General features: G+C 42.7%; 2 protein-coding genes across 7 annotated transcripts in view; both read right to left on the reverse strand.

Moving 5' to 3' along the window:
- The window catches only part of zc3h11a (zinc finger CCCH-type containing 11A), a 29663-nt gene extending 11902 nt beyond the window's left edge, over nucleotides 1-17761 (reverse strand). The window contains exons 1-13 of one of the 6 annotated variants that reach the window (XM_047024711.1): nucleotides 17506-17757; nucleotides 17033-17083; nucleotides 15546-15617; nucleotides 15314-15421; nucleotides 14877-15199; nucleotides 14590-14709; nucleotides 12781-12904; nucleotides 11922-12110; nucleotides 11754-11810; nucleotides 11406-11486; nucleotides 11162-11269; nucleotides 10742-10816; nucleotides 10553-10648 (exon numbers count right to left, since the gene is read on the reverse strand). In XM_047024711.1, coding sequence (XP_046880667.1) covers nucleotides 10553-10648; nucleotides 10742-10816; nucleotides 11162-11269; nucleotides 11406-11486; nucleotides 11754-11810; nucleotides 11922-12110; nucleotides 12781-12904; nucleotides 14590-14709; nucleotides 14877-14930 — 904 coding nt within the window. In that variant the 5' untranslated portion in view covers nucleotides 14931-15199; nucleotides 15314-15421; nucleotides 15546-15617; nucleotides 17033-17083; nucleotides 17506-17757. Of the gene's footprint in view, nucleotides 1-10552; nucleotides 10649-10741; nucleotides 10817-11161; nucleotides 11270-11405; nucleotides 11487-11753; nucleotides 11811-11921; nucleotides 12111-12780; nucleotides 12905-14589; nucleotides 14710-14876; nucleotides 15200-15313; nucleotides 15422-15545; nucleotides 17084-17505 lie in introns of all 6 variants that reach the window. The other 5 variants (XM_047024707.1, XM_047024708.1, XM_047024713.1 and 2 more) reach the window with 5 other exon arrangements.
- The window catches only part of LOC124470632 (chitotriosidase-1-like), a 35565-nt gene continuing 24263 nt past the window's right edge, over nucleotides 15175-26476 (reverse strand). Inside the window, exons 6-8 of the mRNA XM_047024576.1 lie at nucleotides 24756-24781; nucleotides 15546-15617; nucleotides 15175-15199 (exon numbers count right to left, since the gene is read on the reverse strand). Coding sequence (XP_046880532.1) covers nucleotides 15175-15199; nucleotides 15546-15617; nucleotides 24756-24781 — 123 coding nt within the window. The remainder of the gene's footprint in view (nucleotides 15200-15545; nucleotides 15618-24755; nucleotides 24782-26476) is intronic.

The raw sequence follows: 26476 nt of genomic DNA on the forward strand, positions 1-26476 counted from the left end.
TGATGCGCTTGTCGATCAGTCCTCCTACACCACGACACGATAGGCTACTAGCTGAGCAACAGCGCAAACACAGGCAGGGATACAGTAGCAGCAACGCCGGCCCTGGTCCCTTACATATACAACAAAACACGGACGTTGATGGAGCGCGAGTTGTCAGCTGCACCCTCTGTTTCACTAACGACTGATGGTTGGACTTCTCGTGCTACCGAAAGCTACCTCACGGTGACTGCTCATTTTATTGACTGAGTGGGAAATGAAAGCGTCAGTTCTACAGACACGGCCCCTGTATGAGCAGCACACAAGCACTCACCTTGTTGAGAAGCTACAGAAAATCGTGGCAGAGTAGAAACTAGAGAGGCCTGGAAATTTGGCATTTATTGGGTGTGTACAACGTCAGCACACGTTAGCAACAACTCATAGATCCTACGCTCTGGATTAAAGCGTCTGCTAGACTAAATGCACGTTCTAATAAGAAAGCAATATCAGCAAGCCCTCAGCATTTGTACCGCAGCTAAAAATCTAGGAAAGTTTAGGCCAGGGGTCGGCAACAGGCGGCCCGCGGGCCAATTGTGGCCCGCCAGCGATTTTATTTGGCCCGTCAAAATATTTCCAATGATATATTTTTTATAACGTTTTTTTCCCCGTCGACTTTTATTTTGAAACCGGAAACTGGGTATGGTGTCATTAGATGTTGTCGACTTCATGCAGCGCCGGCAGCGCCGGCGTCGCCTGCAGCCCGGTTGACTTGAAGTAACCAATGGCATTCTCAGCTTCAAGGCAGCCGGCTGTCGGCGCTGCCGTCGCTGCATGAAGTCGAATACACTTATTGACTTTTCTGAAGTATTTTTTCGCCATGTCATCGCTACCATATGATCGCTACACCTCACGGCTGACAGATCGCCTGAGGTGAAAGCACAGTTATGGTTAGTAATCATGGGCAGCGCTCTCTATGGCAGCGCTAGGAAGGGGCTAGCAGGTGCTTCAGCACCCCCAAGAAAGACCAAAGCACCCCGATAGCACCCCCCACGACATTGCTTATTAATTTATAGTTTCAGGCCCGGAATGGCCATCGGGAGAATAGGGAGAATTCACGGTGGGCCGCTTTGCCCGCTTATAAATTGGGCCAGAAGATCGCCTGCTTTCTTTTTGTTTTTTTCACACACCGAATAACAGGATATGCCTTAAGTTTGTTAAGTTACTGTGTGACTGAAAAGTAAGCTAATAGGCTACATTATGTTTTAATCTAATTAAGCGCATGATCAGACCGTGCATTAAAAAGTGCAGTTCAGTTGTCGCGCATGTTTCTCAAACACAAACCATAATTTATTGTTGTGGAGGGAGTTAGCTAGATTAAGCTGAAGCGAAAAAAATAAAATGGAAGGGATAAGATCCCAGGAGGAACTGAAAAAGCCAGGTAAAAAATTAAATTTTTGCTCGCATTAATGTGAAGTTCCGATTTCACCTCACATTAAAACCTTGACTAGGTCCTAGTAATCCTATTCTCACTTGATGAGACAGTATTTATGTGCACCAACGATGACGACCCACCACGTTGGGATGACAGTGACGACCATGTTGATACAGTTCGTTAACAGACCACCAATGGGCTCATGCACATGGTTTATTATCGTTAGCTATTTGTAGTAGACCTACCCATTCTCCATGTAGGCCTAGTTGTTGCGAGTGCACGTATCGCAAGGGCACCTATCGCAGCGTCTAAATAGGCAGTAACCCAGACTCTGGCCCGCCGTCTAGTGGCGAGGAAAAATACTGGCCCGTGGCCCAAGTTACTTGCCGACCCCTGGTTTAGGCTATTTTTCGCTATACTTACACTACGAACATTCATATTTAGCACTAGTGTTGCATAGGCTACGTCTTTAGTGCTGCTACTGCTGCTAGCTATCTCTGACTCACTCAGGGAAACAGCTCGGCTACACAGGTGGCGGCGCCAATCAGTTTCACAGTTTCTAAGGCGGGGCTACAGATTGTCCCTAAAGAACACGAATATCTTTAAGTAGTTCCGCATTACATTAATTAATTTGCACGCGAGTTTTATTAATTTTTATACCGTGTATTCTCCGTGTAATTTCACGAGCCGAACCGTGACGCCCGTACCGTACGGTTCGGTACGAATACATGTACTGTTCCACCCCTATTATATACCGTCATACCGCCCAGCCCTAGTTTGTCATATAGTTTTTGTCTATCGGAAAATAGTTGGTTGGAATGTTCATAATCACACATGTGCTACGATACTCTGTGGGGCCCCCTTTCGAACGATCACATGTGCGACGCTACTCCTTAACGAGTTAACTTTTCGCCACAAAAACGTAATTTTTGTGGCGAAGTGCCGCTAACGGTGGCTAACTTGCAAGCCACAGTCACAAATGTCACGAAAACACGCGTGACTACCTCTAGCGGAACATTAATTTAGCAGCTCGGTAACTTCTGGGAGATAGCTAGGCTAACTATAGCTTTACTGCAAGGCAGCTGCAGAAATGCCACAGAGGCCAGGGTGATGACTATTTACAAATTTTACTTTGTGATATGAAACACAATTGTGAAGTGTAATGTACAATATAAGCTGATATAAGGAAGTACATCTACTTTCGGAAACAGTAGTCTACTATTTCTCTGAACATTAGCATCATGACATTAGCCTCTGTTGCCCGGGCAACACGTACTACAGCAGGCTATGAAGCATCCGTTTTCAATTGTTAAAATAAACATGCTTCACAAATAAATTTTCGTTGTAGGATTTATTATGACATTAGATTACACGTAAACGATTTGTTGGTTAAGTTATCATTACCTGTGGTTCCTCAAATCAAAAGTCTTTCAATAGGTGAAACTATCTGACTACTAACCTGAACTTCATTGCCACAGACTAAACTTTGTCAATCTGTCATGAAAATTATTAATTTCAGCCTAAACCGTAAAACGAAACATAAAATCAAATTCAACCAACGCAAGCGCTACCAAGACGAACACAGCAGTAGTTTAGTACTATACTGTAGAGTAGTACAATTTACCGGGGCAGCTTCTCCACACACGGCTACATTGCATTTTAAGTTGTTACTGACAATGATCGCTACCAGTGAGAGAAATGAGAAGACAACTATGTAATTCTACACTTCACTCTTAGTATTTTGAATTGTAAATGAGTAGCAAAAAATATGCTTTTTTTGTAATGTAATCTTTATATATAATAAGTATGCATTTTAATATAAAATATAGCTGCAAGCAGCAATGTGGTGGCCAAGCAGTCAAATGACCCATAAAACACTTTAAAAATCCTCAGAACAGGGTTCCGAGTGCATGCAGCAAGTTTGGTGTGAATCCATCAAAGATTTGCTGAGATACGACCCAACTTCCTGTTTGATGGCTTAATTGCACATTTTGATTGCCTGTACCGGGCAAACGGTTGTGAAAATCAAACAATCATGTGATGGCCTTTGTGAGGCTTTGTCTGAAGATAATCTCTGCGAAATTTGGTGAAGATTGGACAACATGTGTAGGAGTAGAGAAAAATTTTTTTTGCAATGAATTCAAAATGGCTGCCGCATCAATTCGGCTATTATCATAAATGATGATGGGTCACACACGGGACGTCCAAAGATATCATGAAACAAAGGAATCACTTAATAAAGGCAAACAAATCAACAGTTATTGGCCAAAACACATTTTTGCTTCCCGCGGCCACGCCCAGTAATGACATGACACCAAATTCATTGGACAGCCTCAGAAGAGGGTTCCGAGTCATCACACCAGGTTTGGGGTTGATTTCTTAAAGATTAGCCGAGATATGATCCAACTTCCTGTTTGGTTGCTTTGTTGCCAATTTTGATTGGCTGTACCGGACAAACGGTTTTGAAAATCAAATATCCTTTGATAACGTCTGTGAGGGTTGGTCTGATGATGATGTGTGCCAATTCTGGGGAAGATTTGACAAAAATTGAGGGAGGAGAAGCAAAAAAACGTTTTTTTCACAAAATTCAAAATGGCAGAAAATCTATATAACCGGAAATTGACGCCATGGTGTGCGTTGAACTCGTCTCGATCCAGGGAATCCAACGGTACCTCATTTTTGAAAATCGGTCATACGGTTCAAAAGTTACGTGTGTAAACACAAGTCCAACTTTGACCAGTTGGTGGCGCTAGAGTGCTCCAATGGGAGACATGAAACTTGGTGAATATAAAGAAGGGACTGTGCTTAATGAGTGTGCCAAATTTCACAACTTTTTACCATACGGTTCTAGGGGCTGCCATAGACTCCAATGACAGAAGAAGCGTAATAATAAATATAGCTGCAAGCAGCAGGGGAGGGGCCAAGCAGTCCAGAGCAGGACAAGGCCTCCATAGCACTTGCGCAACAATTAAGTCACAACAACCTGTTGCACTCATGCAACACGCCAAGTTTGGTTGAAATATCTGTTTGCGTTCCAAAGTAGTGATTGTTTACAGTGTTTTCTTCTGGTATAACACCGCAGGCCTCCTCTGCTCCTCGTGGGAACAATGGAACCCAAGTTTGGTGACAATCGCACAAATGGTTGCTGAGTTACGCTCTCACGTGTCTTTTGCGGCTTCGCCGCCGCCTTTGATCGTCTCTACCGAACAAACGGTTTTGAAAATGTAAAATCCATCCCGACACCTTTGTAAAGCTTGGTCTGAAGATCATCTGTGCCAAATTTTGTAAACATTGGACAACATTTGGGGCGTGTAAAAGGTTTTTACACTTTTCCATGAAATCCAAAATGGCGGCCGCATCAATTCGGTTATTATGAAAAGTTATCAATGGCCAGGCTTGATATCTCACAAGACATCAACAGACAAAGAAATTACTTTATTAAGTTAAACACTTCAACGGTTATTAGCCAAAACACGTTTATGCTTCCGGCCACGCCCCCTTTTAGTCACATGACACCATTTTTGGAGGACATCCTTAGAATAAGGTTCCGAGTAGGCGTACCAACTTTGGTGTCACTGCTTCAAAGAACTGCTGAGATATGGCTTCACTTCCTGTTTGGCGGCTTTTCTGCAGAATTTGATTGGCTGTACCGGACAAACGGTTTTGAAAATCAAATATCCTTCGATAACTTTTGTGAGGCTTGGTCTGAAGATCATATCTGGTAATTGTGAAGAACATTTGACAAAATTTGTAGGAGGAGTAGGCTTTTAAAGGTTTTTGATAAAACCGGAAATAGCGGAAAATCTATATAACCGGAAATTGACGCCATGGTGTGCATTGCACTCGGCTTGATCCAGGGAGTCCAATGGTACCTCACTTTTGAAAATGGGACATACGGTTCAAAAGTTGCGTGTGTAAACACAACTCCAACTTTGACCCGTTGGTGGCGCTAGAGTGCCAAAGTATGGGACATGAAACTTTGTGACTTGGACCAGGGGACTGTCCCTAATGAGTGTACCAAATTTCACAACTTTCGACCAAGCGCTTCTAGGGGCTGCCTTAGACACCCAGTCTTAAGAATAATAATAATAATAATAATACCAATTACAATAGGTGCCTCGCAGCTTCGCTGCTTGGCCCCTAATAATACTACCAATTACAATAGGTGCCTCGCAGCTTCGCTGCTTGGCCCCTAAAAATAATAATAATAATAAGAAAAGGTAGAATCACTTATGTGGCTTCGCCGCTTCGTGGCTTGGCCACCAAATATACTTAAATATCAGATTTTTCATTAAAAAACTGACCCCTCTGCAACCGACACAAGCAAGCACAGCCTTCAATTTCCACAGAAATTGTACCCTCTCTAGTTAAAGACAGTCCCTTATATATTTACACCAAGTTTCATGTCTCCCATTAGACCACTCTAGCGCCACCAACGGGTTAAAGTTGGACTTCTGTTTATACACGCAACTTTTGAACCGTATGACTGATTTTCAAAAAATTAAGTACCGTTGGATTCCCTGGATCAAGACGAGTTCAACACACCATATGGCATTGTCATGTGAAATACAACCAAACTTTAGAATGCTTTTTCTTAGTTGCCATGTTTGCTGCAGTCTGAATAAACTATAAAAGTTTGCGTATGCACAACGGCACAGAGACTCGTTAACAGAATTGTTAAGGGATTTTGCTAACGATTCCAAGGAATCGATTCACTGGGAACCGGTTCTAAACAAGAACCGCTTCTCGATACCCATCCCTAGAGACAGGTAGTGTCATTTGACCTCAAAGGGGGCACTACAATAGGCAGGATTGTGTGTTGCCTTTTTAAGTGATTGCTTTGTAACATGATAACTTGTCTGACATGTTAACTTGTGATACCAGCCAAATTGATGTGGCCGCCATTTTGAATTAATATAAAGTTTTCGCTACCTCTCCTATTAAGTTGTCCAATCTTCACCAAATTTGACACAGATCATATTCAGACCAACCCTCACAAAAGAAATCACATGTTTTTTGGATTTGCTCAACCTTTTGACCGGAACAGCCAAAGTCGTCAACCAAGCCTCCATAATAGAAGTGAGGTAATATTTCAGCACCTCTGTACTGCATTGACACCAAATTTGGTATAAGGACTAGGGACTCTGTTCTAAAGAGGTCCAATAGGTCATGCCATTTCCCCTGTAGGTGGTGCTGCAAAAGGAAAAACTTACGATCAAGTCTCACAAACGTTATCACATGGTTTTTGATTTTCAAACAGTTTTTCCGGTAAAGCTGATTAAAGCTGGCGATGAAGCCGCCAAAACAGGAAGTGAAATCATGTCTCATGAAATATGGGACAAATCTGACAACCAATTGCCAGTTTAAAAACTGCTTATATTTTTACACAGTAACTGAACACAGTAATTTATAGCACTGAGAATAGCTCACTAGGATAAATTAGTGTCCTGGCAAGGGCAACATAAAAGGTTCAAATCCAGCCAAAGCCAACAATCCTGCCATGTCACTGGTTTTCTGTTTAGCGAGACTGTAAGCCACTGCAAAAGAAGCCAGGTACAAGTTTGTGTGAGGATTGCCATGACTATCAAAATGATTTTTGATTTTCACAACGGTTTGATCGGTACAGCTAATCAAAAGTCTGTGGCAAAGCCGGCAAACAGGAAGTTGGGTTGTATCTCAGCTAATCTTTGATGGATTCAAAAATGCATTTACTCAGAACCCTGTTTTGAGGATGTCTAAAATGTTTCTTGTTCATTTTTTTTGTAGGCTTGGGCCTAGAAAACATTTCTAAAGAGAGATTTGGAAGTTTTGCCAAACTTTATCAAAAATAATCGAACTGTGAACTTTGTATTGAATATTGAATTGTGAGAAAAACAAATCGTCCCATAGCTAATACATACTGAACACACATCTACCTACTGCTAATAACTATACACCTACCCATTGCCATTAACCATACATATAAAACAAGGTGTTCACAAGGTGCACCTGATTCTGTTGGAGCACTTGGTTTAACTGACCTCCCCAGTCTATCCCTGACGGGTTTAGGAGCTGGGGAAACAACAAGCAAAGTTTAGGTTTGACTGACAGACGTTTTTTCTTGCACAGAGAATTAGAGGTACAACTGCAGACCTCTCTCCTTAGGCCCCTCAGACCATAAACTGTAAAAATAATGGACGGCGCATGCACCTTTGAGGAGCTGTCATGCCGTCCATTCTTTTTACTGTCAATGCCTCAGACCGGACCTCTCTCCTTGGGGCCCTCTCATCCAGATGTTACCACCCCCGCTGGTTGGAGTATGTATTGCATTTAAATGAATAACTTCCGTTGAACTTCGGTTTGACCATAAATCAACCATGTTATTATTAACCATGCGTTATCCATAGTAAGTAAGTAAGTAAGTCTTTATTTATATAGCACTTTTCATACAAGAATTGCAGCTCAAAGTGCTTTACATAAAAACATGGTGAACATCATCACAAAATATTATGTTTTTACGTGATTAAGGTAGTTGGCTAGACCCAAATTTATGCCATTAACATGGTTCATGAAAATAAAGGGAAGACATTTTTCGGTTTCATTTAGCATACTTTAAGATGGAGACGTTTTTAGCATATATTTCCACTTCTAGTGTAGCTGCAGGCAGTCATACATGCAGTTTGAGTGTGTTTTGAGATTTATGTTCGCAAGCACGTAGCATGTTAAATTGAGCGAGCATATTGAAGGAGTGCGAGTGAGAGACAGAGGCAACTCTAGGTCTATCTGACCCCCCCCCCGGGCAAAACAAAGTGGTAACCCTATATTTTGGAGCAGGTTCATGTAATAGTCTAATAGCTAATGTAATATTGCACATATTTCCGTCCTATTTCCCCTAAAGACTTAAAGTTAGCCTACTTAAGACATCTTACACTCATAAAGTATGTTCTAAATGGCGTAAATGCTGCCAATTAATAATTTACGTAACAACTTTTTGAAAATGGTCAGTGGCCTAGCCTATCGATTAAGGTAGGCCACTCGGAAGCATATACACTGTCTGCTACATTTGATCTTGATAGGGTAAGCATTCTGTAGCAAATAACAATATACTCACTATTTATTAATTAAAACTACTTCAGCATGATAATGCACCTAAAATACAAATTTGAGCAAGGGCAGCAATTGCTATCGAATCAACAGATGTGCAATTACGCTAGCGGGGAAGAATACAAACAACGAAAATCACCAGTTAACTAAATTTGCAAAAACTATAGACTAATACAAAGACAGGCTTAAATGAACTAACAACGTAAGTTATACGACTTAGTTCTCAAGGACGCACACCCGCAATCTCACCTGCGCTGTTAAGCGCGTATCCGTGCAATTCTCCAACATGCACTCTAACAATCACGGCTGATAGACGGGCAAACGTTTTGTACAGCCTTATTTTTGATACCGTGACGGCAAAAATTTAGGCGGGCCGCCACGGCTAAATTGTTTGTGGTGAATTCAAACCCAACAAACCAACAAAATATTAACAATCAACAAACAAATATTTTGATGCTATGAGTTTGGTGGTGTTTAAATGTCAATATTAAGTATTCAATGCCTTTTAAAATTCAAAACATGTCACAGATTTTCTTCCATAGATGAGTTATAGAGTTGTTATAAAGACTTGTTGCAAGGTGGCCATCGATTGACCAGACCTGCAGGCTTTGGAATACAAGGAGTTCAAGTTTTATAAAACTAAAAAAAGGATGTGAAATGTTCTACCTCTGGATGTGAACTGTGTTGGGGAAAACAATGGCCATGTTCAACTACCCTGTGACAGAGCCACATTTTACAGGTTATGAAATGTGTAAAGGAAAGTTTATATTTAATAAAATATGCTACAATGTGATAATTATTATTTTCTTTCATCATACTTCATACATCTCTCCATCGGCTTAAGCAGGGTTCATACACATTTTGACCAACGGATTTCCATGACTTTTCCATGCCTTTTCAATGACTTTAAACCAAATTTCCATGACCAAACTTTTTGTGAAATCTTGGTGTACACGTTAAAAAGTTGTATTACACGGCTGTTCGTAATACTGTAGAATGCTCCATTCACTTAAATGGGGCTTCCCAACGTTCTGCGGTGAACAATTTTTTTACATTTGAACTTTGCTATGCATATTTGGCCGCTGTCAAGGGAAGTGGCCTTTTTACCTCGGATTCACATCTTTTGTAGCACTCCGCAAGCATTCCGGTAACTTTTCAACCCCAGCGTACTCCGTTGCTTAGCGACGTCAGCTGATTTGAAGCCTAAAGAATGTTCAACGTCTATGAAGTTCAACGTCGAACTATTTTTCTGCTGATCAACACTACGAACGGTAACAAATAAATTGTAAAAAGACACACTGTGTTAAGTACATTTTTTGGCAAGTAGCCGTGTAATAAGCGGCATAATGTATAGAACGCCGGTCATAGTCGGGAAAATAAGCCCCTTCAGCCTACATTACCTCCGCAGTTAGGACTTCATTTTTTGTCACAGCATCGGTTATCGCGCCCTGCTGCTAGGCGTAGCAGTGGACCTCGCTGTGGTGAGAAAGCCGGTGATGGGTGCTGCTGTAGCTTTGCTAGCAGCACCCATCACCGGGCTGCTGTAGCTTTGCTAGCAGCAGCGCTCTGATGTTTGCTACCTTTGGAATGGCTAGTTAATGCCGCCTCTCCCATGTTTGAAATGTCGAATGATTTTCCACCACACAACCGACATTTTGCTCGTCCCGGGTCTTTGTCTGTTTAATGTATCTTTCCATTTGTAGCCAAGCATCGTTAAAGCTACACTTTCCTGGCATTTTGAATTATCCCTCGCGCTTCTCTGAGTTACTGTTGCTATGGCCATCTAACTTTTCAGTTAGTATGAGAGCGTATGCCTGCTTATATTTTGAACGCATTTCTTTTAAACAAATGTGAATTATTTAAAACTCAGCGTAAATGAACAACATGAAAATATGATTATAAGAACTTTCCATTACTTTTCCAAAACTTTTGGGATTTAATTTTTTTCAAGCACTTTTCCAGGCCTGGAAATAACCATTTTAAAATTCCATGACTTTTCCAGGTTTTCCATGACCGTACGAACCCTGCTTAAGGGTTTGAGAGAAAGTTTGTTTCCCTCACCTTTAGAAGGATTGCCCTCGTCCTCACCCACCACCCCGCCCAGGCGTGCTGCCAGGCAGCGTTTCAGTGGCAGGTCACAGTCATCTGCAGGAACATCTGGACATGTTGGAGATGACTGTTTGTGACTGGGACCATAACATGTTGTAAACACTTTTTGTAGAAAGATTATACTTTATTTTTTAACCCTACCTCTTCTGTGGATTCTTTTCCCCAGTCTGTCGGCAACGTTACGTCTTCCAGTTACTTCTCTGCAGGCGGCGACGTCTGGATGAGGGTTCAAGTGATTTATTGTCAGATGCACAGAACAACACAGGGTCAGACTGGGCACACAGAACATAGTCACATCCATGATAAGCTAAAATATAGTAAGCCTCCTAATATACAATAATATACAATATTCAATACAGTATACTAAACCTCTAAATACACATAATACACATAATAACCTATACTAACCTTATAAAGCTATACTAACCAAAGACAAGTGAAGTACCATAGTGCAATATTACCTATGCTAACCTAAAGGGAGGAAACTGGCATGTTACCAAAAAAACACAATTCATCTTTGTCAGGTACCAACATATTAAAAGGCAGACTGTGGGTGCTTACCGCTGATGGCAGAGAAGAGGGCGGGGCCCCCATACAAGCTCATGCTCTCCTCTTTACCGCCTCCGTTGGTCACCTGGCAAGACAGGGGGGCCTTCTCTAGTGGGGTACCTGGAGTAACAGCAGACGTTAACCTCAACACTAACTGACAAGCTTGTCTGTCTGGGTGCTATGTTTGTCTTTATGAGTGACAAAGCAGACACCTGCTTTTAGCTGCAAGTGCACTCAGGCATATGGAGCACCGTACCGTATCTCTTCATGCTGGCCTTTAGGGCCCTCCTCAGGCGGATCTCCTCCAGGGTCCGGATGCCAAAGTTCATAGAGTCATCTGTGGACAAAATAAAGCAATAAGAAAACATGTAAACACGCAAATGTGGTGCTTATGGGACCAGTATTACTTCTGACAGGTCCAGCAACAAGACAGCAGGCTTTTTACCCAGGGTTCAAGAGAGGAACTCTCTCCACTCCCACACTAATGCCCACTCAAGACACACACCCTCGGTGGGCATAGCTTGAAGTGGGACACTTTCTCAGAACAGTGAGTAAAAAGTAGAAAATCAACATGTTGGATGGTCATGCATGCATTAGTTCTCACCTGAGCTGGAGACTTTGGCCAGCTTCCTGGGAGAAGTCTCGTCCTCGGAGCACTGATCTGCAGGCAGCACACAACACAGTCACCCACTCTACTTTCAAGGAGATAAAATAATAGGTCAACACGATGAACCTGGCATGGTTAGTGGGAAAGCTAAGGGAGAGGGGTTACCATCCTCGTCCTCATCGTCATCTGCTGGGTTGATGACCACAGGCGGGTGGGTGGGGCTGGGAACACTCTCCTGAGTCTCCGCCTTGATGACCCCTCGGAGTTGGGGATTGGCTGCGCTGGGGAGAGGGGCGGGAGGAGGTGGGGGGGCAGGCTCTTCTTGGGGCTGTTCCACTTCTTTAGAGGCAGAGCCTGAAAATACCCCGACATTTCCATTCAAGCACTAGCCACAACTACATTTAACACGGTTTTAGCATTTGAAATGTTTTACACAAAACTAAGAAAACAAAAATCTATGTAGGAATAGCACGCTGGTATAATCACTTATCATTGGTAATATCCCATGTGACTCCACCCACAGAGCTGGAAATGAACTTTTTTACTTGGTGGCACTGGTGTTCCCAACTTTTAAAAGTTAGGAGCACCAGCAAATATTTTGGAGCACCCACCAACATTTTTCATAGTCTTTTCAGCTCGTCCAATGTTGAGCGCTAGTTAGCTCCCTGTTACGTGACAACAGAGCGCAGTGACAAGGAGAGACTGACGGCTTATTTTGACCAGTCTCAAATCTGCATTAAAGTTAAGAACGTGAAGATGAAGATTAACTGGTTATCTAAAGTTGGATAAAACGGTATACAGGTAGAGGGTATGAGGTAGCAGCTCACAGTAAGCACATACTGTGCAGTAGGCTAATTAGCAAGCATTTTGTACAGAAAATAGGTTGCACCATAATGATTTTTTGATCCCAAATATATTTTGAGGTTGCACAGATACAATTGTAGGAGAATATGCAGCAATTTCAAGCCCTGACCCATCTCCTCTGTTTTATAATCGAGCAAAATTCACTATCCCTCCTTCTTACCTTTATCTGCGGGGACAAAGTGTCCATCAATGAAGCGGGGTTTCTCATGGTGGAACGCACAGTGCGACTTCTGACAGCCGGCCGGCTGGTTTTCCCAGTAGCAGGCAATCTCTCTGCGATTTTTCTGTGGGAGGAAACCAAGAGAGTGCAGATGGGGCCATTCCCAGGGTCAGCTACAAGGTACTCATGTCAATCTTCTAAAATCTTCTGGCCTTTTTTCAGCTAACTTATCCAAAAAATAAATAAAAGTCCAGGACCCAAAACTGTCGGTATGTATCGATACTAGAAACGTAGAATAGCAGCAACGCTGCTATTGGCTGCTCACATAATTCTATGGCTGGTCACCATGGCCAAAAATAGCGCCCCGTTTTTTCCGCAACAGAGCCAAACAGAGCAAGAGCTTGCTCAAAAGGTACTCCGAATTTGAAGATTTAATCAGAACACCTCAAAATCACCTGCAAAATCCAAGAAAGAGGGCTGGCAAAAAGTAGCAGACCAAATTACATGTAGTGACCACGTTAGATGTTTTATCGCTTATTAGAGTAGGCTAGGCCTATTTTTTTGTATTTTCATAATTACTTTGTTTATCATCTTTAATGTCATATAATGTAATGTGGTTTCAACAAATTAATGAAGTAAATGACACCCTCACGGAAAAAAAGGGCTGTGCATAAGGATCTATTCGACATCAATTCGGTTTCATGTTAAATCCGCAATATTTATTATATATATAATATATAATATATTATTATATCAGTGACTTATGCACTTTACCCAAGGCTCTCTCTTGGAAGTCGTTTTGGATATAAGCGTCTGCTAAATTAATAAATGTAAATGTAAATCTTGATAAATATTCTTGCTCCTTCCGCAGGGTTATTGTCATAAAACGGAAAGGACATGGCTGTATGACTTCCTGTATCACTTCTCCTTATATATTATCCTTATAAAGCCGCAATCAAATCTTGTTCACATAAAATAAGCTTGCTCCCAAGCAGGTTTAAGCTAAATGACTTGTTGCTATGACAGCAAGTCCAGAATGAGCTTCAAAGAACCGATCAATCCAAGATAATGACAAATAGTCAACAATCAAATCCAGCTAACTGAGTTAGCGACGTACGAAGAACGGGCCCTGGTGTCAATGTGGCCAGTGTCTTGCTCCATAGCCGCGGGAACATATTTTATCAAGGGGGCGGCAGGGACGTACTGGAAGTAAAAATAGGCCCTGGACACCAGAACTGGCCCCTATATACGCCACCACAGCTGCCCTGATAATGCAAGCATATTCAGTGTTCGATGTGATGCAAGTTTGGGAGTTCTATCCTTAATGCGAGGGCGCGTGGCGGACAAGCCAAATGTTTTGGCCTTTATTTGGGGCGCAAAATAGTTGAGCTTTATGTAAAACAAATATAACCGTTTTTCAATTGGTAAAACCTTGTCTAGTGAAGGTGATTTCTTTGTCTCTTAATTTCAGCCCCATCCTACGTTTCTTAGCCTGGTTTTCCATCATTCTTCTCCCGGTGCTCCCGATGGCCAGTCCGCTACTGAGGCCATGTCTTGCTCCCAAAAAGTCCAGAGTTGGGAATAGAAAGCCCCTGACCCAGGGTTCAAGAGAGGAACGCTCTTCACCCCTCACTAATTGCCCCTCAAGACACACACAGCAAAGCTTGAAGAGGGCTATTTTCCATTTCCTGAATAATTATTGGCAGCTGTGCCTACACAGCATCCATGCCATCAAGTAACTTCACACTTCAATTAAAATGTTCTTGCAGATGTTCCTAAACACACAGATAGACACACACTCATCCTGACCTTGATCTCCATGTGGCGGAACTTGCAGACCATACGAAAGCAGCGTCCCTCCTGCCAGAGGCTGCAGACCGTCTCACTGCCCATGGCTGCCTGGCAGTGTCTGAACGGACAGCTGTCTCCCTGGGCGACCAACAGGCAAGCACATAAAATACAAATGCTCTCATTACTCATCACTCCTTAACTCTTCATAAAGAGTTTTCAATCTGAGATTAAGAAATATTTGTCCAACTATGTGGAGGTTTGCTACTGGTTCTGGAGCTGTGACACTGTGTCCTTAGAACTGTTACCTTGGTGCAGGTGGAGTAGTAGAAGAAGTAGCAGTCGTCTCCATTGTTCGTCATGATCAAACCTTTAGGACTGGTAAACTTCTTTAAGGGTTTTCAGGGGCGGTTGATGGCGTCACAGCTGGTGTTTTCAGGGGGTGGATGATGGCGTCACAGCTGGTGTTTTTTTCAGGCAGTGGATGATGGCTTCACGGCTTGTGTTTTTTTCAGGGGGTGGATGCTGGCGTCACAGCTGGTGTTTTTCTTAGGGTGTGGATGATGGTGTCACGGCCCTGTTTAGTGGGATGGCGGCAGGGTGGGTCTATTCAGGATCCGCAGGAATCTCCCTAGAAACACAGCAGGAGAAGAAGTCTTCCATTGGTCACCTGGTTAGTACACAGTGTCTTGGTCACCTGGTTAGTAAGATTGGTCACTCGGTTAGTAAGCAGCATCTTGGTCACCTGCTTAGTACACAGTATTTCCTCCCTCTCTGAGGCCATGGGGTCTGGTCCAGGGACAGACATGTCATTAGAGCCCTGGCCCTCTGACAGTTCTTAACAGCACTTCCTCTATAAGAAGTCAATGCGTAAGTGGAAGGTGATGATTGGAGCCATTACAACCTCAACTGACCACACCTGAGAGACAAGTGACTCCTAACAGGGTTTGGATGCTCAATGTGAGCAATACATTTACCTGGTGTGGTTGAGATGATCTCTCCTCCTCTCTGAGCACTTCTGACTGGGCGTCTCCGTGGCAATAGAGGTCCTGAAGGAACACTTGGTCCGTGAGATAAGAGGGTAAAGGTGTGCCAGAGACAGTCGTCCTAGGACCTCCAGAGAACACCTGGCCTGGATGCCAGACTGATAAAGCTTAACAGAGTGTCCATGGGGTTTTTTTGTTTTGTTTTTTTATAGAAAGGAATAACTGGATAGAGAAACTAAGGTGATTAAAAAGCGAGATGAAAAAGAAAAAAGCTGCATCTCCTCTCTGGGTTTTCATCCAAGAAAATTACTTGGGAGGGATGGACTGGCAAGATTTGGCAAGTAAAATGGGAGGGGGGCAATTAAGGAAAATAATTGTGGATCCAAAAAAAAAAAAAATTCTTCCAAGGTCTTCCAATACTTGGTGGGCTAAGGTGGAGGGCAGACAAGGTGGGGAGAGGGAAAATGCTGCTTTTTTTTTGGGGGGGGGGGGGAATCTTCTCGGGATCTACATTCTTTCCTATCCACTTCCAGAGGTCCACCGAAAAGAGGAGCCGCTGCTAAACCTTGAAAAGACAAGAAGACTCCCCAGGCAGCTGAAAACAATGGTCATTAAAGGGCAGACACTGGCACACAAACACACAGCAGCTGTCATCAATAACATTTCACATCAATGTGAGTCAATGAGCCATGTTGCAGCTTCACATTTAGGAGGACTTTCGCCATTGCAAAGCTTTGAGGTCAAAGGATAGCATCTGACCCAAACAGTTACTCACTCTCAATTTTCAAATACATGTTGACCTTGCATCTTGAAACGGATGCTGAGTAACTATCTTTAAGTGATAAGCTAGACATTGGGGTTTAACCATAAACTACTACCAATGAGCCAAGTCAAGTGTTCCAATCTTGTTAGCTATACCATCAGTGGCCAGTTTATTAGGTTAAGAGACAGGTATTCATGGACTACTACATACTGGAAAATCCACGTAGCCCGTTCCATCTCTCCACAAAGATGCTCTACTAGGTTGACGTCCCAAAATGCCGTTCTGCACACCATTGTCATACTGTGCTGTTATTTGTTCGCATCATCCTCGCACTTCTCCAACTTTTATCATCAGAGATGTTTGCGACCCCATGACTGTTACTATATTTTGAGTTTTGCACACCTTTCTTGGTACACCAGACACTGTCGTCCATGAACAAATGGGATTGCCGTTTCACGGACTGTGTAACCGGCACGTATAGTACCAGCCGTAATCTCGGAGTCGTTTAAATATCTAATTTTGCCCATTCTATTCATCAGACGAACAGTAACCGAATGCATTTTGCGTCTCTGCATGGCACCACAGGGTTTTTCTAAAACGGGGTGGAACCTAATAAACTGTCCACGGAGTGAAATTATGGCAAATAGCTAGACAACACACATCTGCTTAGCAAGATCAAAATGCATTTGCACGAAACAAATCAAGACAAATTTACCAGAATTACTCGGCGCATGAGATTTTCATCTTCAGCGGTACGTTACAGTTACTGAAAGCACAAAATCCCATTTAGAATATAGTTTTTATGACGTAACGCTAAAGTACACACATCACTATCTGACAATGTAGCTAGCACTAGCTCTAGATAGCTAACAACTGATCATATGTAAGATGTAATTCACGTACTCATCACATTCTCTGGAGGTATGTACCTATCCAGCAACTGGCTAGAAAAGGTAATCGTTTTAACAGTTGCTTGATAAAATAGTCAAGATAGTTGGCTAGTTGTTTAAGTGAGCTATCCAGCTAGCGGGCTACTAAGAACGTCACTAAGGCCCTCAGAGCATGTCTGACCTGTGGCCTGGTGTCTATATTATCCTTAAGTCAATTTTCTGTAGCCAGTCCGTAAACTAAACAGTAACCCTATATTCGAATTGATTAATGACACCAACAAATACCGAAATATCTTACCCGTTTTACAAATAGTTAAAACATTGGTTCTTGAAAGAACAACACGACCGCCGCGTTCTCTTGCCCACTCGAACTGAGATCAAAATGGCGTCGGCTTAGGTAAGAAACGCATCACAACAGTATTCATTTTCTTTACCGATGAGAATATTTGCCACGACTGATCCTCCTAGGTCAAGGCACGTCACGTCAATCTAATTATTTGCTATTGGGTAGTTTGGTAGCTAGTTACTGTGCTATGCTCGCACAAAAGATAGCCTAAATTAAATAAAGTTGGGAATACGTTTTTTAAATGGTCAAACTCCGCCCCCAAGAGGTGAAAATTTGCAGTCTCAAACTTGAGTCCATGTGATTTGGAGTGATTTAGAAAGTCAATTCCAGAACAGCAAATCTATATCGTTCCACAGTAGGGGTGGGCAAAACTGCAAAATTTGGCATCGATCTGATACCAAGTAAATACAGGGCCAATATTGCCGATACCAATACAGATACCTAGCAGTTGATCTACTTTTGTGTATGGGAAATCAATGCCTTTTTTAAATTCTCAAAGTCAATCCATCATCAATATGCACATTTGAATGAAAATCTACAATTATGATGTAATTATTATAATACAGGTAGATGAAATCAAGCATTCTGATTGGTTGAGAGGGAGTCACGGGGTGTGCTTTATGTAAGGGATAATGCCCGCAGTGTTGCCACATTGGGCGGGTTCCCGCCCAATTGGGCTGCTTTTGATAATGCTGGGCGGGGCAAAATAGCCTTGGGCGGGTTGATCAAATTTGGGCGGGTTTCGTTACAATTGGGCGCTTTTTTTAAAGGCTGAAAACATTCAAACAAACTATTTGATTGGCATGTGTTACATCCGCTACTTTCAAACCTCCCCGGCAAATGTTGGGGAGATTTGATTCTTCCATCTATTAGCCAGTAAGCTAATTGGCTTGTTCAGTGACTGTAGGGACAATCATTTGGAGTGGGGCTTTGGAATCCATGGATACTGCGATATCAACAATACTGTAAATTCTAGCAATTCATTTTTGTGTTTGTGTATAAGGGATAGAGAGGAACAATCGCGAAGGGGAGAGAACAATCGGAACAAATACAGGAGGCCTAGTAGTGTTTCTGTGCTTGTTGAAAAAAAAAATAGAGAGCTATATACATTTTAAATAGGTTGGATTTTGGAGTTTAATTGTGGCTTAATCTAGCGTTACATGTCATGGCAGAATGTCATTACTTTATTGTGTTGAGCTAAAAACTTCAGGTGTAATGTTTTTTCTCATTCTGCTCTTAGTGATCTGTAAATTTAATCTCCGTTTTTGCAGATTAAAGCTTTGAATGTTTGTGGCGTATTTTCTATTGAACATGTCATGGTTTTACACGGCTTTCTGGAAAAGTAAGGATTTTGGCGGTTTTTTATAGAAGTGGGCGGGTTTTAAATTGTTATTGGGCGGAAAACTGTCAATCTAATCTGGCAACACTGAATGCCCGACGAGGTGTCCAATATCATCTGCTAATGGACGATGCGGAGGCGTGAACCGTCCGACGCGCAGCGGAGTCCATTATCAGATGATATTGGACACCTCGAAGGGCATTATCCCGTTTATACCATGGTCACTTGCCAACGATTTTTTTTTACAAACATTAATATGTGTTTTAAGGTGTTTTGCAATAGAAATCTAACGTTTTTCAACTTTAACCAACTGATATTTCTAGTCCGCTCAGCTCATAGAATCAACACCGGCTTTCCCTTGGCTGAGCTATTAGCCCAAAAGCTATAACGTTATGCTAGCAGGATTCAAAGGCAATAACATTGTGTACGGTTGACTAACAGTAAATATAATTTTACAGTATGTTTGACAATAAGATTTGCTAGCTAACCAGCCATGTCACTGTCCCAAAATCAATATCAAGATTTTCACGAACAATATCGGCCATATACTACTAGTAGGCTACTAGGCTGAAGTATGGCCGCAGCCTGTGGAGGGAGTTGAACAGCAAATGGATGTGAGATGATCGCATGAAAGTTGACATTTTCTCCAAACAGTGATTATAATTTGACAGTATGTTTAACAACAAGACTAGCCAGCTATCGAGCGTCATTGTCCCCAAATAAAATCAAGATTTTTAAGAAGAAAATAATCGGCCATGTGTAGAGTTGCTGGGTCCGTGTACCTTGTGGCCATTGGTTTTTCTATTTTGCAACCCGTGTTGACAAACGCCAAATAGAGCCGTAAAATCGTTGTCATTTTAGTAACTCAAACACACATTTAAGTATTACGGCTTGTTTTTGGTTGTTTCGTTTTTTTTGGAATAATGAAATAACCATATAACACAAATGGTATTACGAGCCATTAATCGTTGTTTTGATTATTCCATATCATTTATGCTAATATCTGCAAAAGATGAAAAATAGGCTGGTAATATCGATTTGTCAATGTTTGATGTCAGAACCAGGTGATGAGGAAATGCGTGGATTCCGTTGTTTTGTTTCATTTTGGAATTACAGAATAACCATACAATACAAACGGTATAACGAGCAATTAACTCGTTTGTTTAATTATTCCATATCCTTTATGCTGGTATCTGCAAAAAATGCAAAAATCCAGCAGAACCTCACAGGTTGTCCTCATAACATTCTTTAACATTCCATATTACTGCACATTGAATAGTTCAAATTGAAAAAGAAGGCAAAGATGTCCATCTGGCTGTTGTGTGGCAACGATTTATGTAGGAACTATACTTTGTATCAGCAAGAATGACGGTTTATGATTAAACTATTTTGTTTTCTAATTGTAACTTCGCTTCGCGTCGTGCCTAACAACTCCCCTTACCTGTTCTAAAATCAGCGTAAACCACGGCCTCTTGGGGCTTATTGCTTAATTATACCATGGTCTGGGTGAATACTCAATTCTGATTGGCTGCAGGGGTGTACATTATATGTATGATAATGGACTCCGCTGCGCGTCGGACGGTTCACGCCTCCGCATCGTCCATTATCAGATGATATTGGACACCTCGTCGGGCATTATCCCTTACATAATGTACACCCCTGCAGCCAATCAGAATTGAGTATTCACCCAGACCATGGTATAATGAGCGATAAAGTATTGTACGCCTGTTTACATTTACCCTAAAGGGGAGAGAGACTTCCATATTAGTGCGCACTCAAATAACTAAAATGTTTCATAAGAAAAAGACTACAAGAACACGTGTTCAGCAGTTTATTGGTTAGCAAGCTAGAAGCAAGCAGCAACATTTGGTAATTTTTTTAGCAATAATATTGCACTGTCCCGTGCTATCAGTGCTAACTAGCTGGTCTAGCTACTGAAACGTTGCACAGGAAGCTCAGGTCTAGCCATTAGTTGGTAGCTAACTAGATATACACTTATTTAATTTTAGCTTCGTAGCCACGCAATTAGCTACATGACTTGGTCTTGGCTTCTTAAAACTAAGTTTTCCACGCATGCACACTTAATGGAGATATCCAAAACAACATAAGCAAACCTTAACAACAGCCCAATGTTAGTCCTTCGAGTCCCAAGTCACTCGTAACAATAGTTTACAGCATACATAGCATAGGGCGGTCTTTCCTACATGTCATCCTGTTTAACTAAACAGATATTCAAATTTAAGACTGCAGCTGGATTCAAACCCACAACCTTATACTTTGCAGGTCACTGTCCCAGTCCATTGAGCTATTCTCAGTGTTGAATATTGTAATGTTCAGTTACTGTATAAAAAAGTAAGCTGTTTCTTCTGTGTTAAGAGTTGTTAGATTCAGCCAAAGTTTAAACTACTCAAATTCAATCATATTTTTAATTGTTGATGGTACTTCAGAGTGATGTCATCTTGAACCCAATAAGGTTTGAAAACCATCAGTCAAAATGATATTTGATTTATTGACACAAAGATATTGAGGCAATGTGGACATTTTCTCATTCCATTTCACCCTATATACAAACACACCTGCCCGCACACTATCCCCCAATCCATGCCGTTTACCTCCCTCCCAGCACAAGTCAATCCACAACAGAAATGCTGTAGCGGACGCATGAATTTAGACGTCGACCAAAATTTGGCTCCCACAATCAAAACACATTGCTCTCAACACTGTTTCCAGAATTTTCTAAGATGGCTTAGACCGCTGTCCACAACCACAGTCAACCACAGTCAACTACAATGAAGAATCGTCTCATTGGCAAAAGGTCTGTAGTACAGTCCTTGATGATCTCCTTGCCGACACAAGTGTAAGAAGGCCGACTCTCACTTCCGATTAAACCACACAACATGCACTCTCAGGGTGACCAACAAGATTATTTTAACTAACAAACAACAATATTACAAACATCTAACTTAACGACCGCAACAACTAAAATCCCTTGCATAGCTGTTGTAACCTAACTATTTACCACAAGTCTTGGCGTTTTTTGCATGCCGCACTGCATGCTGGGTATGAAAGAGCGCTGACGCTGATGATCTAGCTGTGCTCCGACTGTGTGATATGACGAGATGCTACCATAGAGTTAATAGGTGCGTTCGACATGACCCGACTTCATGCGGCGCCGCAGCCGGCTGCAGGTGGCTGACTTGAAAAAGTGCATTCTGGTTAGACTTTTTGTCCGACTTGAGACGGCGCCGAGGACACGTCACTGTGACGTCGCCATCAAAGTACCGTGAGATCGATTCGAGAACTGCCGGCTGTGTAGCCGAGCGCATTTTCTAAAGAGCAACTGCACGTGACGACACAGCTATTTCATGATTGGCCAGACTCACACACGACAACTTTGACGCGTGTTTTGGAATATTCTGACACCTTCAGTTTCGCCAACGCTCAAAAAAGTTTAATTTAATTAAAAATGTGTTGAAGAAAGGGGGTTTAGTCAACCTCTTCACTTCCGGAAAGACTAAATTAAATTATAAATAAAGTAAAGTAAGCCAACAGCTCTTGATCGGCCATGACTGACATCAACGCAGCAAACCACGAGAAGCTGGAATGTCCGACTTCACAGAGCCGTTTTCAACTCCTCCCCGCCTGCAAGCGGCTACTCTCGCCGGTCGTTTCATGCAGCCGCAGTCCATGTCGAACGCACCTAATATAACTAGAGTAAGCTACTTTTGTCTTCCAAGATGGCGTCCCCATTCATTTCTATGAAAAGTGCTCAGTGGCGCAGTGAGGCAAGCGAGATCGCGATACTGGACGCGGGCATCTTTCCACTTCCGTGTCTTCCTGTCTAGCTTTAAACAGTGGCTCTTTTTTTCCCCGAGCTCCGAGAGCTCATGTAAATCGGCTATCGGCCAATGTGAACTTTTGTGCTCGTGCCGTTAGTATCCGCCAGCACATTTGCAGGCAACTTTCATTGACTAAGCAAATAAATGGGTTGCTAGTTTACCCATTTCGGATTGGGTTCAAACTTAGCAAAAATCGGGAAAAATTCTTATATGAAAAAGCTAGTAGTATGAGCCAGGTTCAAGAATCAAACAACAATTATTGGGGGAGATAGTTTTGTAAATGTTGACTGGAGTTAATAGAATAAAAACGACCGGAAGAGTCGGAAACCTAACCGTAATGCAATACCACCTACATCCACCGGGGCCGTTGCTTCAAGCCGAGGGGCGGGGGCTTGGATGCTACTGACACGCAAAGGTCCCGGCGTCTCCTGAAATGTAACGCGTCTTTCTGCCTTGAAGCTGCGTGCGCATCATCGTCAAGACCCCATGTATATGACAAGATAACATCCAAGCTAACAATTTCGGCAAATCTGACTGCAGCTCTGTATACCATATGTAGCCTACTATGTTATGGTTGTTTGCGTTAAACAACTTGCTTAATGAATTCAATGGCTGTTAAATGTCAAATCCAACTATACATTTATAAAAGAGAGAGTTCCAATCAAATCTGAATTATTTTTAAAACTAGAGGTTTAAAAGCCAACCTTTGCCTAAACTGACATGCACCAACTCAGAGACCTGAGTTTCAACATCCATTTACACATTTAGTCTCTATTTTTTACTCTACTCTTAAGGCATAACTATTAGTGTTTAACTTAATGTCTGCGCCTCTCTGTCACCAACTGTCTCTGGAGTGGGGGGTGGGGGCTTCACAGGGTTTCTACAGGTGTAAACAAGTTAAATTTAAGACTTTTTAAGACCTTTTAATACCCCTTCCAATTAAAATTAAAGACCAAATTTACGATGGAAATACAGATCAAAAGTGGAAATATACAGTAATCTTCTCAAACACTGATGTCTGTTGAATATGAACAGTATGGTAAAATGACAACAATCGGTTGAGTTTAAGTACATTGACTACTAAATGTGTGTAATGCGAAAGGATAACACAAAAATGGAATTGCTGTCCTAAATTATATTTTGTATTAAACAATGGTGGAGCAGAAACTAGCAATTCCATGAATCCCATGGAAACAAAGGCAAATGTGTGAGATGTACTGATGTGGAGCACAAATCATCCAAGAAGCAGTACTTATCTTGAGTGGTTTTTATTCAGATGACTAATCATTGGATTCAGGTCAAAAGTCTATAACTTGAACTGGTTTCATTACTTAAGACACCAAAAGTCAGCAGCTCGGCATTCTGGGACATGGAAAGGATAAAAAAAATTCGATTTTCATCAAAGTAAAAAATGCTGGTTTGTCCTTTTTCATCAATATCCTCAAAAAAGCAGTCTGCAGAGCTACTGTGTCTGTGGGGTGACTGTCTGTCTCTGGAGGGGCAAGCAGGGCCTGCAGGCAGGGGCAAGCAGGGCCTGCAGGCAGGGGCAAGCAGGGCCTGCAGGCAGGGGCAAGCAGGGCCTGCAGGCAGGGGCAAGCAGGGCCTGCAGGCAGGGGCAAGCAGGGCCTGCAGGCAGGGGCAAGCAGGGCCTGCAGGCAGGGGCAAGCAGGGCCTGCAGGCAGGGGCAAGCAGGGCCTGCAGGCAGGGGCAAAGCAGGGCCTGCAGGCAGGGGCAAGCAGGGCCTGCAGGCAGGGGCAAGCAGGGCCTGCAGGCAGGGGCAAGCAGGGCCTGCAGGCAGGGGCAAGCAGGGCCTGCAGGCAGGGGCAAGCAGGGCCTGCAGGCAGGGGCAAGCAGGGCCTGCAGGCAGGGGCAAGCAGGGCCTGCAGGCAGGCAGTCAGGGCAGGCCAGCTGGATGAAGCTGTCCTGGGGTCAGGGCTGAAGAGAAGCTGTCCTGATTCTGATCCTGTCCAACTAGAGGGGGGTAGTCCAGCAAGGGATCACAATCCTCTGTTGAACTCTGTTGAGCAGGCCTCGGCATTACCCTCCAGACCTGTAAAAGTGAAGACAGGATCCATGTCAGTTGTGAAAAATGAAGCTTTTTACATCTACACTTGACATAAACTACAGCAGGGGTCGGCAACAGGCGGCCCGCGGGCCAATTGTGGCCCGCCAGCGATTTTATTTGGCCCGTCAAAATATTTCCAATGATATATTTTTTATAACGTTTTTTTCCCCGTCGACTTTTATTTTGAAACCGGAAACTGGGTATGGTGTCATTAGATGTTGTCGACTTCATGCAGCGCCGGCGTCGCCTGCAGCCCGGTTGACTTGAAGTAACCAATGGCATTCTCAGCTTCAAGGCAGCCGGCTGTCGGCGCTGCCGTCGCTGCATGAAGTCGAATACACTTATTGACTTTTCTGAAGTATTTTTTCGCCATGTCATCGCTACCATATGATCGCTACACCTCACGGCTGACAGATCGCCTGAGGTGAAAGCACAGTTATGGTTAGTAATCATGGGCAGCGCTCTCTATGGCAGCGCTAGGAAGGGGCTAGCAGGTGCTTCAGCACCCCCAAGAAAGACCAAAGCACCCCGATAGCACCCCCCACGACATTGCTTATTAATTTATAGTTTCAGGCCCGGAATGGCCATCGGGAGAATAGGGAGAATTCACGGTGGGCCGCTTTGCCCGCTTATAAATTGGGCCAGAAGATCGCCTGCTTTCTCTTTGTTTTTTTCACACACCGAATAACAGGATATGCCTTAAGTTTGTTAAGTTACTGTGTGACTGAAAAGTAAGCTAATAGGCTACATTATGTTTTAATCTAATTAAGCGCATGATCAGACCGTGCATTAAAAAGTGCAGTTCAGTTGTCGCGCATGTTTCTCAAACACAAACCATAATTTATTGTTGTGGAGGGAGTTAGCTAGATTAAGCTGAAGCGAAAAAAATAAAATGGAAGGGATAAGATCCCAGGAGGAACTGAAAAAGCCAGGTAAAAAATTAAATTTTTGCTCGCATTAATGTGAAGTTCCGATTTCACCTCACATTAAAACCTTGACTAGGTCCTAGTAATCCTATTCTCACTTGATGACAGTATTTATGTGCACCAACGATGACGACCCACCACGTTGGGATGACAGTGACGACCATGTTGATACAGTTCGTTAACAGACCACCAATGGGCTCATGCACATGGTTTATTATCGTTAGCTATTTGTAGTAGACATACCCATTCTCCATATAGGCCTAGTTGTTGCGAGTGCACGTATCGCAAGGGCACCTATCGCAGCGTCTAAATAGGCAGTAACCCAGACTCTGGCCCGCCGTCTAGTGGCGAGGAAAAATACTGGCCCGTGGCCCAAGTTACTTGCCGACCCCTGAACTACAGTTTTGACTGTGAAATGCTCTTGTAGGTTAGTTATAATGAAGTTAAGTCTTGTACTCGCTGTGAAATATTTTACTATTGATTGTTGTACACTGTACAGGTACAGTCCTGCTTTTTTGTGGTTCATGTTGTTTTAATTTGTAACTTGTATAACTGCATGCTCTTATGGGTCTTCCCTTTTGGCACTTGTTTAGTTTTTTCACAATGTATGCTTCATGTTTTGGCTGCTTGCAATGTTTGGGACTACCTCTTGTTATGATCAGTGACCTATGCTCTTTTGTAAAGCTCTCTCTTGGAAGTCGCTTTGGATAAAAGCGTCTGCTAAATGCATAAATGTAAATGTAATGCAGTGGCA

This window comes from Hypomesus transpacificus, chromosome 9 (assembly GCF_021917145.1).
Source record: "Hypomesus transpacificus isolate Combined female chromosome 9, fHypTra1, whole genome shotgun sequence".
Classification (NCBI taxonomy): domain Eukaryota; kingdom Metazoa; phylum Chordata; class Actinopteri; order Osmeriformes; family Osmeridae; genus Hypomesus; species Hypomesus transpacificus.